The 16,767-nt window shown below is 34.0% G+C and overlaps 2 protein-coding genes across 2 annotated transcripts; both read right to left on the bottom strand.

Annotated features, from left to right (window-relative positions):
* Positions 1-486: 486 nt before the first annotated feature.
* On the bottom strand, positions 487-9,577 carry LOC112798072 (importin beta-like SAD2). Its single transcript, XM_025841231.3, has 22 exons — positions 8,813-9,577; positions 8,225-8,360; positions 8,048-8,135; positions 7,745-7,894; positions 7,287-7,449; positions 6,844-7,028; positions 6,588-6,761; positions 6,036-6,181; positions 5,822-5,945; positions 5,568-5,748; positions 4,801-4,960; positions 4,669-4,710; positions 4,474-4,592; positions 3,983-4,181; positions 3,599-3,730; positions 2,970-3,073; positions 2,668-2,847; positions 2,267-2,406; positions 1,996-2,135; positions 1,699-1,859; positions 1,319-1,445; positions 487-1,233 (listed from the first exon to the last, which is right to left on the bottom strand). The coding sequence occupies exons 1-22, from the start codon at positions 8,900-8,902 to the stop codon at positions 1,073-1,075; spliced, it is 3,102 nt and encodes a 1,033-aa protein (XP_025697016.1). The 5' UTR covers positions 8,903-9,577; the 3' UTR covers positions 487-1,072.
* Positions 9,578-10,430: 853 nt separating this feature from the next.
* On the bottom strand, positions 10,431-14,210 carry LOC112798071 (WD repeat-containing protein VIP3-like). Its single transcript, XM_025841230.2, has 2 exons — positions 13,669-14,210; positions 10,431-11,234 (listed from the first exon to the last, which is right to left on the bottom strand). Exons 1-2 carry the CDS (start codon positions 14,005-14,007, stop codon positions 10,620-10,622), a joined length of 954 nt encoding a protein of 317 aa, XP_025697015.1. The 5' UTR covers positions 14,008-14,210; the 3' UTR covers positions 10,431-10,619.
* Positions 14,211-16,767: the final 2,557 nt, after the last annotated feature.

Here is a 16,767-nt window from a genome sequence, read left to right as displayed (position 1 = left end):
TGAAACATTTTACGTACTTTTAATCGAAATTGGGTAAGAGAGAATCCAAATTTTTAGGATGAATTTAACTGAATTCATACTTGAAACATTTTAGGTAATTGTAATCGTAACTGAGTAAGAGAGAATCCGATTTGATCGAGTGTGACAACGTGACAACACAAACGTGATGCTTTTTGTAAAAGCAAGCGCCAACCCACTAAGATTTATATGCATCTCTTTATCCATGAAATGGAAACACCAGAAGCACTTTATTTTTCTTTTCCGGTACATTAACATTGTTCTTCTCTTAACAGGGGCACCTGTGATCAAGGCTCAGAGAATTGGAAATGAGCGAATTAAGACAACAATTTAAAGAATTAATCGAACTTAAATGAGGCAATACCGTAATGTCATTATTTTAGGTATTTTGTACTGCCAGTGTAATCTTTCATTCTTTCTCCATTGCAATTTGCAAGGGACAGTGATCGAAAAACACAAAAATCGAGCTGATTTTTTTCCCACAACATATTACACAAATGAAGAATTGATCATAAATGTTTTACAACCTGCATTGATCCAACCACCCTTAAGAGGCTTGTATAACTCATCTGATGACCGAAAAATTATGACAAAGAAAAGGCTTCTTTACGAAAAAACAAAATTTTCTTAATACCACCCTTCACCAAAAAATTTTACCAATTCGGCAAATTGGCGACCCTAATACATTCCCCATCTATGTGACAGGCAACAAATATTACATAACTCATTTCCATTGAATGGGCACATTCCACCAAAAGAATGCCCCCCCCAAAAGCACCAAAACCAATAGATTTGACATGACCTGGAGAAAGTGTCAACTCCCACGGTTGTTTGAAAGCAACATCCTTCCCAGTCAACGGGGAACAAAAGCTCTGGCCGCTTCAAAACTGCAAATTCTTTGAGGCCCAAAGCCTAATTTGCGACCAGAGCTAGCAAACGCCTCAAATAAATAGGCAACCCCTGTGATCCTACTAAAGAATGGGTCGAAAACTGAAAACCTGAGAGAAAACCCCAAAAGAGAATGGAACAACACTATTAATGTACATTCAGATGCTTAAGAGGCTGTTGCAGCTGATAACTTCTCCAACTTTTCCTTCTCAATCTCTGCTCTTCTCTGCTCAGCATGTTGGGCAACGCCGTTGGCGAGAGCTTGATAATTGAACTCGAGTGTGCGGGTAAGGTTCTCGAACCTGGAGGGGTCTGATGATTGTATAGCTACAAGAGTTATATGAGGGCATGTCAGACAACAGCAAAAATAAATGTTGTTGTATATAACAAATGTAACCAATTTCAAGATTACCTTTGACTGTATCCACAAATAAAACAAAAGGATCCACCTCATCAATTGGGGACTGTAACTCCTCATCATCACTATAGTCGTCATCAGAATCATCATCATCCTCATCATTGGGTCGGAATGACTTTGCCTATGGGCAACAGACATAAAGGAAAAAAATAAAAATATATATATTTAAAAAAAAAAAAAAGCAACACAACACCGTCCAGAAAACTATAAATATGAATGGTCAGGCCCTATTTTTGAAAAGTGGACCTGTTAAGACAATACAACTGGTCAACTGGAACTTGCCATATTATGTTGGTGGAATTGATAAATCTAGTATTCTATATTAGATTCAAATTTTACATATGAATGCAAATGTTATTTAGGTATAACCTCACCTGCTCAGCCAACTTTCTAAGGGTCATACTGTCAGCTTCATCCCCATCCTCAGCATCAACTCCCATTTCCTTGTCAGAACCATTGACATCCTCATCTTCGTCATCTGTTTGAAAACCATCCATATCATCATCATCTTCAGCTTCTTCCTCTTTTATAGCTTCTGCATGAGTTAGACTGAATGTTAGGCACAACATAGGTTACACAAATGTTATACGGCCAAGAAAAACAGAGAAATCAACTGCCCTTAATGAATACAAGATGCGACATCTCGTCAACAGAAGGGCAAACATAGATACCTGCAACTTGTTCCTTGTAGGCAACTAGAAGTTCAAGTGTGGCACGGAACACTCTGCCTAAAGCCTCGCCAGGCAATTGATCGGCTGGGAGTGCCAGTAAAGATGTAAGACCAAGACAGCAAACTTTCTTCTCATGTTCCCTGCATAAAGATTATCAATTTATGACAAGTAAGACCTTCAAATTATCACAGAAAACAGCTTCTCCTGTTTGTTTGAAACAGCCAAGTAAAGCTAGAATAAGGGCTAAAGAATGGGTAAGAAAAGAACAAACCTTTTGAAATTAGTGCGTACACCACTCTTCTTGACTTGTTGCAACAAATGAAACCAGAGAGTGAACACTTCAGTTGCAACACCTAACTTTTGCAATATGCTGAGGGTAAGTGCTGCATTGTAGTAAAGAGCATCTGCAATCTGGAAAAACTAGCTCTTAGAGGGAATTATTATATCTTTAGCCCCGGACAACCTTACATAAGCTTGAAAAAATTATACTAGATTAACTGAATCTGTGGTCAATCAAAAATACATCTAGGTTGGAATTTCAAAACATATCGGAAAAGTAAAAACCATAATTATTCTGTCAAGAATAAGTTTTTTTAACTTTTAGCAAGAGAAAAATGGGCCCAGAAAATCTAGCTACGGTAACAGAAGCTAATTTTATCGGCAACCCCTTACCACTTGTATGAGAAGACATTTCAAATACGATTTCTCGGTTCGATGCAAACGTTCAACTGTGATTCTAAGATATGGCTCAACCCAATGATCCACCTGTCCTCTGCAGTTCTGGAAGACAACTTCAATAAGTTTTGGAGCTGGCACAATATCATTGTCCTCCATATTTTTGTCTGCCATGATCTGCAACATGAAATATGAATTGTGACAACATTAGTAAGAGCAAAAATAATAACCACCATTTTGAACAACCAAATTGCACCATAGAAGGTAATAACTCAAGCAATAATGAGAAAATAACTCACAGATGAAATCATATTCCACAGACTCTGTTGATAGTCAGGTTCTTTACAAGTAAGGAAATGAGCAGTTCCTCTTGAAATATAGTTGTCCAAAGGAACCAAAATATCTGCAAAGGTTTAGAGGTTAATATGTATCAAAATTAGAAGTTATGGAAAACAATGAAAAATATCTAACAAGGCAACCTATATGCACAAATACCCCCTTCCCCCAAAGAATGAGCACATAATTTGAACCTACACCAAATGTACTTGGACCAGTACAGGCACAGGGTTAATGTACCAATTGAAAGTTATATAATGTAAAACTCATCTCATTTAAGCAGAAAAAAGCTTATGTTATGGTTTTAGCTATTTTCTTTATCAAATGATGATGACCTAATTTTCTAATCAGATAATAAGAATATTTATCTTCTTCATGGAGGATCTCCTGCCTCCCATCTTCTTGTATCATCTATCTTTTCTTGATTATACTTCTTTTATCAAAGGGGAAAAAAACGAATTTATCTTCAGGTTTAGTGCGATACACCAACTATCTCCAGCTTTTAGTACACCATTAAAGCAATAAGTAATCCACATATTATCAAAAATATGCGCATGAAAGTGAGTGGATAGCTAATGAAGTGCTAACATACTTGGAAAGAAGTCGATTGCCCAATCTGCAAGTGCTTCCATCATCAATGGCCAAAGACTCCACATATCCAATGATATTGTTGGAGAGAAGAAGGTCATATACGATACAATCTCCAAAACTTCCTCAAAAACCTCTGCAGGCATGGACAGATGACAATGGATACAAGCATGAGCATTCAAGCAAAGTAAGTTTGATTTGTAAACTATAAACAGTGTGCAAATTAAACAAGCATGTTTGTAACTTCACCTTTTAATTGGAACTCATTACATATATAATAATTCTAAAACGACGAATATAAAGGCTTGAGGAAGGGGAACATAGCATAAAATTTACATCAAGATTCAACAGTAAGATAGAAAGTTGTATCAAATGAGGGGGCATGTACCTTGACCATCAGTTGTTAACATTCTACGCATTATGGGAAGCAAAGTTGGCTCAATTTGAACAAAAAGGTGAGGAAGCCTGCTCACTGACTCGAGGATTGTGCTTATGGCACGCAAACAGCCAACAGCAGCTAGAGCACCTGGATCGTCGGCTTCTTCATCAGCTTCTGCAGAATTCATGCACTTCCAAAATGCAGCTGCCTGTTGAAAAAGGATAAAAAATAAAAGACACAATTGTTATTCAACATAAAATTCCTAGCTATCAAAATCAAGTAAATGTTTATAGAAGCAGCCCAGTGCACAAGCATTCCGGGATAACGCAGGGTCCGGGAACGGCCGCACCCAATGGGTGTAATGTAGACAACCTAACCTGATAATTACATCAGTGGCTGTTTTCACGGCTTGAACCTGTGACCTCGGAGACAACTCAAACCGTTGCTCCAAGGCTCCCCTTCAAGTAAATGTTTATAGAATCAACTGAAAAAAAAATTACCAAATTTTGGCACAGCCCAAGAGCATATGGTGCCATTTCTTCCCCAAATTTGTCCACAATTGTCTCCAAAGTAAATACAAGGTCCTCATTCTCAACCTCATCCATCAGTTTGAAAAATTCTGTAAAAAATTCAATTCAGCCCTGCCTGTTCAGTAAGACAAATTAGTATTGAAGATAAAATTTCCAGACATATACCATCAAGGAGCTGAGGAAGAATAGGACGGATTTCATTCAAATCTGCAACAACACAGAAAAGACATTAAGAATAAATAATATCAACCACATAGAGAGAAGTACTGAAACCAAAAAGGAAAAAAAAGGTACCACCTTTGCAAGCTTCAATGAATGATCGCAAAGCAAATACTGAATCAACTCGAACAGGAAGTTCAGAATCTCGGATTTTGGATACAACACAGTGCAATGCTTTTCGGAAATTGTTCTGATCTGAGAAGTTAATATGGGCATACTGTCCTGCAACCCATGCAGCCTGTTTTCCAATGCAAAATAAAGTGCACCAAAAATTATTAAGAATTGAGAAATTAAAATTTCATGATCATCATCTTTAACCCAAATTCAAATTAGCTTACACAAAATTAAACTAAAATATGGAACTGCAAACAAATAATTTGTTTAACTTATAGTAAAGCCAACAGGAAGAAAATTGAAATTTCAAAAGATTATGTAATTGGTAATTCCACTATTTCCCTGCATTTATGTTCTGTACTTGAATGGACCCCACATTTTGCAATACTCCCAACTTGTAGAGCAATGCAAGGTATAACTCATAGCAGGAGAGAATAATATTTTTGGGATGAACGTCGTCAATATATAAACTTTCATCGTTTTAAGCTCATTTTCTGAATTTTGGATAATTTAGTAACGCCACTTTTTTCTTTATGGACTAGTGGTTCGCTATTGAACCAAACAGTACCACCTTCCTCCCCCATAAGAGGCAGTCTTAATCATTCATTCATACCCTAATTTTCCATTCATGACTTACAAATTTCCTCTATTTTATTTTAAGACGTCCTTATTGCTTCTAAACAAAGGAGTAAAAGAAAGAAAGGGAGGTGTAAGATAATAGGACAGTATACCTTGGCCCTAAGGTGCCCTTGAGTACTGTCAAACTCAGGGAAAACATGTTGAACTAACATACGCTCAAGTTCAGATTTGTACGGTTCAGTTTGCTTCAATTTGTCACAGAGTGCCCCAATGGCAAGAAGGGCACCATCTTTTTGTCTATATGGCTTGTATTCTACAGGAGCTTCATCATACCTACCAGAATAAGAACATAAATATTGCAACCAACTGTAATCTTTAATTTACTAACAATAAATCAGACATTTACCTTCTGAAAATCTCCACAATGAACTGAATGAACTTATGAAGATTTTCTTTCCCACGTTTTCTCACTAACTCACTCACAAAATCCATGGACGCAGTCCTCGGACTGTACAGATCTTCAATAATGTCTACAAGAGAAAGCCAAGACATAAGCAATCTCACTCCAATTACAAAATGTTAAAACATTGTTTACATGTTCAACCAATAATGGTACTTACCATAGCCTTTCCTCACATATTCATGTGGATCTTCATCCCAAAGCTTTTGATCATTATCATTAAAGCACATAAGAGGGAAGACTATTTCAAAAAGGAGGATATCAAGCCTAGGCTGTAGCAGAGTATACATGTTGTTCCTTGAAATACTGCATACAATAAAAAATTGAGAAAGGGTAAATTCCAAATTATTGGGGCAAATTAACAATTTAACTACTTGTAAATTTTAAGGATTCATAACTTATCAAATAACATAAAGATATTCCAGGGTCTAATTGGAAATTTGGTAATTACAAACAATATAGATGTACCATCAGATGTAAAATTCAACTATGTGCTTAAAAGTCATTCATAGCTAACATCTGTAACAGACTAGTAACAAGAATAACTATAAATGAACGGATTAGTATTTATATTTTTTCTAGAAACTATGTTGGGAAAGCTGTGTATCTTCTACGATTTCCTAAAGCAAGGGGAACAAAGGGGCACCATAATGAATGGAAGGAAGCTATGTAGTTCAAATATACAAAATTACAACAAAAACCATAAAATTACCTGTTGCTTAGATATTGAAGGATTAAGTTGATAACTCTGTCGGGTAAATAGCCACCAACGCGAATAACATTTAATAAATTTAAGTGACACTCCAAAATCTGTCCTGCAAAATGCTTTTGAAACATTTGTGCAAATGCTCTATTCTCCGGATTTTGAAGCTTCAGGTCTCCAAATCTGTAACAACGTAATAAAATATTCAACCTAACAACAATGCTCACAGCAACTTATCAATTTAAATTTGATAAATCAAACATACCGAGTGTAGAGCCTATTAAGGATGTGAACTGTCCATTTCTTGACCTTCCACCAACCCCATGATTTTCTAAGCTCAGGATCCGTAGGTTGGCCTTCCACTGGGACAGGTCTCTCCAATACATTTAAAAACAGTACCATCCAAGCATTGAATATATTTTGATCAAACAGTAACTTTGGAATCTCCAACTGCAAAATATATATATGACTACAATCTAAGAATTGCAATAGTAAATTACATAAACAAGCAGAAGAAAAACACCAAATAAAGTTTCACAGAAAAAATTGAGATTCTGGCAAAGATTATCAAAACTAAACAAGCATTAACATAAAGTTGGCATTTTATTTGTTCATGTCATAAACTCAGCTCCATAATTGAGAACAGGAGGCTCTTATCTATGGCTATAATAAACCTTTCAGTTAAGAAATACATAAAAGAAAACTTACATATATTGATGACCAGAATATTTTACATATGAGTTTGATTAAATCTGCCACTTCAAGCGATGGATTGGCAATCTGGACAAGCTTATTAAATATATTGAGAAGGTGAGGAAATGTTTCATCAACGATGCGATAAACTGGTGTCCTCTCCTCATCTGACTTAAACCTGAAAACAAAATCACATAATTTATAGAACCAGCATATTATAAGCAAAAACAATATGAAAAGGGAAAAGAAAATGAAATAAACGGAAACATAAACCTTCCAAGATTCTAATTAATACTCATCAAGATTTTAAATGATAAAATTAAATAATCATAAGATATGAAAGAGGAGGTTGGTAGTTCAATATAATTTTGCTTTTCTTTTTCCAATCTACAATTACAACATAAATAGGAACTCGTGGATCAGAAAGAAAAGGGCACGCCAAAAAAAAATTGAGTGATATAACAGCTACTTACTCGTATTTCCTGGCAAGAATCCGCAGCACAAATAAGGCACCATAGACTTGTTGATCCTGAAGATTGTGCTTCACCCAGTCGAGAAGATGGGGCCACTGCTCAGGATAATCAGAATGTATAATTGTTTTCAAGCACTCACCAAGTTGCACCCTACAAATAAAAGTAGACAAAGAACACAAGTAACATGGAAACAACTATGTTATTATTATCTTCCAGCAAGTTACGATACATGTGGCATCAACCAAATTGAATCAAAATAAAGAACATGTTGGTATAAAACACGAACCAGCCACAAAATAGTACCTCAATAGAGGAGGAACCTGAGTCACAAACACAAGGACGTGATCCCTCACTAAATCTTTGTCACTTTGCAATATCTTCTCTGGGGCATCTAATTCAAACAAGAAATGGTGTGCAATCAGCAATCAAACAAAGGATCCACTGTCTAACTAGTATTCTAGAAGCAATATAAAGGCATACCAGATTCAAGAGGGGACCAATTCTTCGCAATAAAGTTCTTGAAATGAATGCTAGCAACTTGACGTACACCCATATCACAGTTGTTGTCAACAATGATTTGCAACAACCTCACCAGATGCTGAGGCGCAAACTGGAACTGTAGAAGACATATATAATATAACTTAGAAAACTCATTTAAGTTGAATACTATTAGATTCAATTACCATCCACACCAAAATATTCACAAGCTATAATAAGTGAGATTGACACCTAAACCAACCATAAAGCTGAATTATCCTTTTCTTTTCACTGTGCCCATTATTCCTAAACACTTCACTCCAATGAAATACTTATCAAATTAAAATTCGCAAGCTATGCTGCAACACAAAATTGACACCACTACCAACATCCAACGACAAAATCAAATTTCGTTTCAAAATCTAGTTACTTTGCAAATAGCACAAGCTTACAAAGTCTAATTACTATCCAAATCGCCCAAGCAATTCAAAAGTTCAACAAAATGATCAATAAACCCATACCCCATTCAATCCCAATCTCAATACCGATCAGCATCTAAATTTAACAATCAGAAATTGAATAAGCTCAAACCTGATCCAAACTCTGCTCAGCTGCTTTACGTTCATTGGGATTCGGACTCAGAGCAGCTTGGAGCACAACAGCGAGACTAGGAAGATCCATATCAACCACCTCGATCAAATAAACTCCGATCAGAGCTGCCAAACTTCAAAATTTTCAGAACAGATAAGGAATCTAAACCCTAGGAAGCGCGTTCTCTAGGGTTTAGAGAGAACAACGACGAATCGAACAGAGAGTTTTTGCGAGCGTGCGTGTTATTTCTCTGTCTTCCTCCCTCTGTGTGTGTGCAGTTTCCGAAGTGAGAGAGAGAGAGAGAGAAGAGAGAGAGAGTTGGAGAGAGAGCGAAGACGAAGGTGGAGAAAGCTGGAGGCTATTTAAACAACTAGGGTTTACGCTTTTACGGGTTTTTAACCATTCTTCGATTCTTCGTCGTAGTTTAAAAAATCACTATAATTCCCCATATACCCCACGCACACACTCTTCACTTCTCTGTCTAGCTGGTTGGTTATCTTCTCTGTTTGGATCAAGGAATACGTTAAAACCGTACGGTAATGGGGTTTTACGTTGGAATGAGTTAAACGACGTCGTATAGGGCGTTGATGTAGGGGAGTAAGGTCAGTGGTGGTAACTTCTTTGTTTCTGTTTGTTTGGTAAGTACATTGGGCTTTTTCACTGTTTGGATGGAAGGTGCTGCTTTTATGGGTTTTGGCTGCCAACTTCACCTAATTCACGTACTGCAGCATCTACCGCTTCCCATTTTTTTATTCCGGATTCCCTTTTTACTTTGTCTCGTTGGCGCTTACTTAATGTATTTGGAGACAATTTTTCATTTATTTATTTATTTTGACAAAGAGAGTAATTTGAACATAGTGATTTAATCATTAAAAGCTAACATTGACATTTACTATTAGTAAATTTTGACAGATATAGAGACTAAAAATTTTTATTATGGAAGATAAATATGTGCTATTCAATTCTATTGGTGTGTGCATGTGTTTTATTTTGATATGCGAATCAGTAATCGGACCTATCCATTACTTTGTAACTTGATTTTTTAAATTTTTTAAATATCAAATCAGAGAGTCTGATTTGTTTGTTATGATTTTTTTTTAAAAAAAATTACAAATCGGAGGTCTAACTTTTTGTTCTTTATAAATCAGATGGTCCGATTTTTATTCCCAAACAAATCGGAGGGTCCAATTTTCACATTTTAAATAAAAAAATTCCACATTTGAGAATAACACCCTTATTATCCATAATCCTAAAAAATATCATTTCCACCCCAATGTCAAAAATAATTTGCGCAGATATGGATCCTATATATATTTTAGAGTAATAAGATACGAGTAGACTGACTTTGATAGTACATATCTCCATTAAAACTTAACGGCATTTTTTTAAGTTAGTGCTTAGTGGTGTGATTTGATTGGAAAAGAAAAGATGAACTTCCTTAAATGTATAAATTGTACAACATATATAAGTAACAAAAGAGTGTGAAAGAGATAAAATAATAAAAATGCAGTTATAGGAACAAAGCATAAAGCAACACTAGAATAATCTTAGACCAAGATTTTGTTTCATGACAAATTTGGTTAGGTCTGATAGGACCACTCCCATTGCTAAGGATAAATTAGAAAATGGCAATATAAATTTAATGCTTGATCGCAACGAGGAACAAATCAGGGAACAAGGATACTCAATCAAATACGGATACAACATTTACAACCATGCATTTTGTTCAAGTCAGTTTGCCGTAAATAATGCACTAAGAAGTTACCACTTACCAGGGTTCCACAGAAAGTAAAAGTACATGTTTAATTCAGGAGTAATCGTACAAGGATACGCTCTTATCATCCGATACACTAGCAAGGCGACCACCTCGTCCATCCGGTCTAAATGCTACTCCCCACACTTGATCTGTATGGTTGCTCATTGTCTGCACGGACGCCCTCATGGCAAGATCCCATAGTCTTACAGTTTTATCGCTCGAACCTGTAGCAATGGCAGCCCCGTCTGGGCTCACATCAACACACAATACCCAGCTAGCATGACCCGACATGTTGCCAACTAAAGCTTTCCCCTCAGCATCATACATGTGGACATTAGTGTCGTCTGAGGCTGTAAATAGTAGCCTTGGATCGTAAGGAGAATAAACAAGAGACCGTACTGGCATGTAGTGACCCTCAAGGTGGTGTAAAAATTTGCCACGCTGAACATCAAAGACAGAAATCGTGCCATCCATTGAGCCACAAGCGAGCCGCTTGCCATCAGGGCTCCAAGCAACTGATAGGACAAACTTCTTACTGCCACTTTTGTCCGTGGGTTTGGATCCTTCTGGACGAGGAATTGATAAAGTAGCAACGAGTTCCCATGTGTTAGTGTCCCAAAGCTTGACCGACGCACTACCTCCACCAGCAACGGCTAAAACAGCACCCTGAAGAAAAAGATTTTTTGCCAATTGAATAACTACTACATATATAGTTAAAATGTACAAAATAATCTGTTCACAACAAAATGGTCAATTTTATTTACTGCTATTGCAAGGCTTCAGGGCAACAGAAATTTCTGTTATAGTGCGCGCATACACTAACTGACAAACAGATTCCATAAATGGGCACAAGTTAACAGCGGGTCCACAGAACAAAGTACTAATTTGAATAAATAACCAACAGAATTGAGATATAATAAGTTTCAACTGTGGGTGAAAGCTTCATAAATGTGTTCTTTTCAGTACAAAATTTCACATATACGGTATACCTGAAAATTTTCAATCTCAATTTTTAAGGTGTACCGGATCACCATAAGTAAAGGAGAAAGATAAAAGAAACAACATACTAAAATGATAAATGCCAAGTATATGGACTCACAAAATTCAAGGCATAAAGGTGATAAGGAAGAGCTAGAAAATATTTACTTAGAACACTGAAGAATGTTTATATAGAATCAAACATTGAAATAATTAGAAAATAATTTTGAAATGATCAATACAATAATCTCGTATCTATGAATAGGATACTTGACTTAGGGAAGAAGAAAAGGTAAAGAAAACAAAAAGTGAATTACATATTACATATGTAAAGGAAAGAAACACTGTACAAACTGACCTTTAATCAGGATAAAAGACAAATACAAAATTCTTGAAAAGGTAAACAAACAAGTATATTGTATAAGTAACGTAGGTTTTAAGCATGAAAAATTGCTAATGCAACTACACAAGAAACACAAAAGGGACAAAGGAAACTCAATCAACGCATGTGCTTAATCTGTCAAACTATAACATGGCTTTCACAATAACAAAAATTATGGTGACAACAATATACTCACACCAGTGATAAACACCAAGGATAAGGGAAAAGGACGAACCTAGTTATCCGATCCTCAGCCAACTCGAAAGAAAAAAATAATGTTTTCAATAAGCATGGCTGACCATAAGTCCACTATCATGGTTTCTACTTGTTTTGGTCTTACTAAGACCATCCCCGTAAGAGACGTTAGAACAAGGCTACATGTGGGAAGCAAAAAAACTTCCTCCAGAAAGAAAAACGATGCATACATATATAAGAATGCAAATATTCCCTGTTTATTGTTTCAACAAATATGTTCATCATGCAGCAAGCAACCGGAATTCTGATTAGCAGATAGGTATTCCCCTTTCAACAAAGAATATGTCTCTCATTAATCCAAAAAAATAAAAAAGTAAATGTAAATGTCGGAATAGATCATTCCCACAACAAAACTGCATGATCAAGCAAAGCTAGCTAACACGAATAGAACCAGCCATTAAATTTGCATAATCATCAGCTATTGCATTTTCATAGTCACACCAGTCACTATATATAGCTCAACCAACATCTACAAGCTTCAATTTTTGAATAAGCGATCAGAGCACAAGCATAAATCAACCAGAGACTATGTTTGGTTCAACTCCAATGCCGCTAGTTCTTCCCTACACCAGTGTGGATTTGTACTGGCTTCCAATTTATCATGGTTTTCATCATATTATCCTATTAAACCTATCATTGTTTACATGCCTAATGGTTCACATGTTATTGCTCACAAAGGGGTGGTCAAATTCTCTTCTTCATTAATTATTCATGATGTTTTCTACCTACCACATTTTAATTTCAATTTAATTTCCATTTCTAAAATTACACACAAACTTCACTGTGAACTTACCTTTTCTCATCAGGGTTATATATCTTAAGCAAGCTCTACATAATGGTCCATCTTCTACACTTCACAAAATAAACTCCTTACAAACTTCACCTATCATACCTTCCAATTTGTGGCATTTTCACACAATGACTTAATATTTTACCTAGACAGGTTCCTTTTATTTCCTCACACCATATAGAAACTTGTGATGTATATCATATTTCAAAGCAAATAAAATTGCCATTTTCTCAAAGCTTTAATAGAGCTAATACCATTTTTGAGTTATTGCATTTAGACATATGAGGTCCTTTCAAGCAAAACTCGATTCACAACATGTTAAAAATTTCATTGCCTTGATTGAAACACAATTTAACTCCAAAGTCAAAAGTATACCTTCAGATAATGGTCTAGAATTTACCTTACATATTTCTTTTCTTCTAAAGTATAATTCACCAACTTAGTTCCGTTGAGACTCTTATGTTTCAGTCAAATCTCCCTAATTATTTTTGGTCATATGCCATTGTTCATGCACTTTATTTAATAAATAAAGTACCTCCTTTAATTTTAAATTCCAAATCACCCTATGAAATTTTATTTAATAAAACTCTAAGTTATGAAGAACTCAAAATTTTTGGGTTGATTTATGTTTATGCTCTGGTATAAACGAATAGAAAAAATGGAAAATAATCGCAACGTGAGAATAAACAATTAACCTTAGGGTCGAAGCGCATTTGCCAGACTTCAGAAGGAGGAGCCTCGAGAGTAGCAATTGTGGCATTGGAATCAACATCAAAGACCCTAACGAAGCTATCTAGCGAAGAGGAGGCGGCGATGGAGCCGAGGGGGTGAGCGGCAACTGAGGCTACACCAAGGCAGTGACACGTGTTGCTGCGCTCAAGAACGAGCTCGTCAGAGCGCCACATCCTGACAGTCTCGTCCAGAGAGCCAGTGAGGAGAAGCGGCGGTCGGGAGGCGGTTGAGGGGAGCCACGTGGCAGCCCAAATGGAATCATCGTGAGCGTTCTCTACCGATTTGATCCCCGCCAGTTTCATCTTAGGAAAGCCAAAAGTGAAAAAGTGTTGCGGAGAAGTGAGTTTTGTGAAGTGCAACTTCTCTTCTTCAACCTAACTTGCTTAGGTAGCTTAGCTCACCCTCGGAGTGATTTTGATTTCAACCCTGGTATACCTACATATGGTTTTTTTTTTTGTGATAATGGACTTTACCAATAGTGTGTTGTTTTGTTTCTTTGTAATACACTAGCCCAATAAAAATAAAATCATTTATAAAAATTTGAGAAACGAAACCAAAATGAGAAATATCTACTTAATATACTAAAACTGGGTTTTCCCCCAACTACTAAAGGTGACGTGTCGATCTCTCATGCCTCCGTTTTCCCTCCAAAACGAATAAATTTTTTTTCTATTCTAAATTATTTTATTGTAATTATATTATAATTAATACTAAATAAATAATATATAATAATACTAATTTGGCAACATATCCTCATTATAATTATATCAAATCAATATTTAATACACTATTAAACTACTTATCAATTATCAATTAAAAATACTTTTAATAATTTTAATGATAATAATAATATCAATAATAGTAATAATAATAATAATAAATATTTGTTACCCAATTCACGTATATCAAATAATTTTTTTAAATTATTTTATAAAAAATATCTTTAATATAATTATATTATAATTAATATTTAATGAATAATATATAATTATACTAATTTAGAAACATATCTTCATTATAATTGTATCAAATCAAAATTTAATGCATTATTAAAAAATTACCTTAATAATAGATAATTTACACATTTATTTTTGTTTTACTAAAGTCTATATATAGTGTTTTCGTGTGGTACATGAATCTAAATTTGAGAGTCAATTCATAATTTTATATGTAGTATTTTTTTTACTACTTCATAGAATAAGAATGTATTCTTCGTTTTTTATTGAAGTTGATCCGATCCTTTTAAGGTACAATTTATAATTTTTTATAATATTTTTTTATATACTCGTTCTATTATATTATTCTTTTGATAATTTTTTATTTGTTGTTACTCTAAGTTATTCTTATCGTCTAATGTTCCAGTTCGATTGTCTTTTGCCACAATTATTTACAATGCATCACATTCATAAAATACCTCATCGAGTTGTCTTCACTGATTCGGGTTCCAACTACATGGATGTAAGCGTTCAAAGAAGAGGCAATAGTCTCTACTTTACCGAAGGATGTAAGCGTTCAGTTTTGCTAAATTCATGACAAATTCAGATATGCAATTTCAACGATTGGTAATATATTTAAATTTTCTTAGTTTAAGATGTTCATTATTAGAATAATTTTTTAACATATTTTAATTTTTTTCAGAAATTACCAACTTTCTTTTGCATGTATGCAATGCCATTGAGGGAAATAAAAGTTAGTTTGGTTTCTCGGTGTGGCAATTCTATACCTTGCCGCATTGCATGGATAGCGGATGATGAAACTTATCTAACAAGAGGATGGTCTGATTTTGCACGAATTCTAAATATTAAAACTTACGATGTTATTTCAGTTGGTTGTTGTTACAAGAATGATTCTATACTATACGTGAATAAGGATTAGAATAGGTTCAATATTGTTTAGGTAATTTGGTTTTACTATTAGTATTTGATTAAATTATAATTATAGAATTTTAAATTATTGTCTCAATTTATATATTACGATTATTTTTTGGGGATGTGCTATTTTTAAATAATTTAATAAAATAAAGTAGTGTAAGATATTATTAACTTTATTTTTATCCTTTATTTCTTTATTTGTATTTTCATTATATTTGACAAAAAATGAACCTACACATATATTAAATCGTTGACCTAAAGACAATTTATTTGTCAATAAAAACATATTTTATTTATAATTGGAATAAAATTTATTTACCAATAATCGGTGGATAAAATTGAAATTACACCCGTGTCATATAATTATAATTGATTAATTGGTATAAAATGAAATTATACCCGTGCCATGAGTAATAATCTAAATAATTATATCTTAACAAAATATAATTTAAAATAATTTATAAACAATTATCTTAACAAAAATAATTATTTAATAATTGATTTAAAAATCAATGCAAAAAATAATTATTAATAATAGTATTATTAACTGGGTAAATAATATAATTTTAAATTATTACTTGAAATATAAATAATATATGAAAATCTATTGAGTAAATCAATGATTTTGCACCTTAATAATTTGATAATTATTATTTAATTAACCAGTTAATTGAATTAGTAATAACAATTTCCAATTTCAAATTTTGTATATTAAGTAGTTATTAAAAACTGGGTAATAACGATTTACACAGGAAAATCATTGATAAATTCAATTAACCATATAGAAGATAATATACTAACAGTTTTAGTATATTATTTATGGCAAGCGAAATTATTTTCTCATATTTTCTATTAAAATTGAAATTAGTAATAGTTTAAAAAAAGGTTTATTAATAAAATTACTAATAGTCACATTTTTATACACAAGATATATGTTTTCTATATATTATTTAAAAAATATAATGAAACATGAATAATGAATGAGTATGTTATTTCTTCGACTAGCTAATTAATGCAAAATCGAGTACCTTTTTTTATTCGATTGAGGTCATATTCTATTTGGTGAAAGTTTTAATCACCTTAATTAAATCCTGTCTTTGTGCCTTAACTTATACAAGTAGTAATATGTTACATATTATTTGGTATATCTAAGTAGTTATTTTTCATAGTGGAGATGTAAAAAATATATTA

The sequence above is a fragment of the Arachis hypogaea genome, chromosome 14 (genome assembly GCF_003086295.3).
Source record: "Arachis hypogaea cultivar Tifrunner chromosome 14, arahy.Tifrunner.gnm2.J5K5, whole genome shotgun sequence".
Lineage (NCBI taxonomy): Eukaryota > Viridiplantae > Streptophyta > Magnoliopsida > Fabales > Fabaceae > Arachis > Arachis hypogaea.
Note: the sequence above shows the minus strand (reverse complement) of the source record. Positions and strands in the feature narration are given on the sequence as shown.

Coding starts and splice junctions, on each gene's coding strand:
- LOC112798071 (XM_025841230.2), bottom strand. CDS start 14,007: ATGAAACTGGCGGGGATCAAATCGGTAGAGAACGCTCACGATGATTCC. Junction 11,235..13,668: donor AAATGCGCTTCGACCCTAAG/GTTAATTGTTTA, acceptor CTTTTTCTTCAG/GGTGCTGTTTTAGCCGTTGC.
- LOC112798072 (XM_025841231.3), bottom strand. CDS start 8,902: ATGGATCTTCCTAGTCTCGCTGTTGTGCTCCAAGCTGCTCTGAGTCCG. Junction 4,593..4,668: donor TCTTCCTCAGCTCCTTGATG/GTATATGTCTGG, acceptor AATTTTTTACAG/AATTTTTCAAACTGATGGAT. Junction 1,446..1,698: donor TTAGAAAGTTGGCTGAGCAG/GTGAGGTTATAC, acceptor TGTTGCCCATAG/GCAAAGTCATTCCGACCCAA.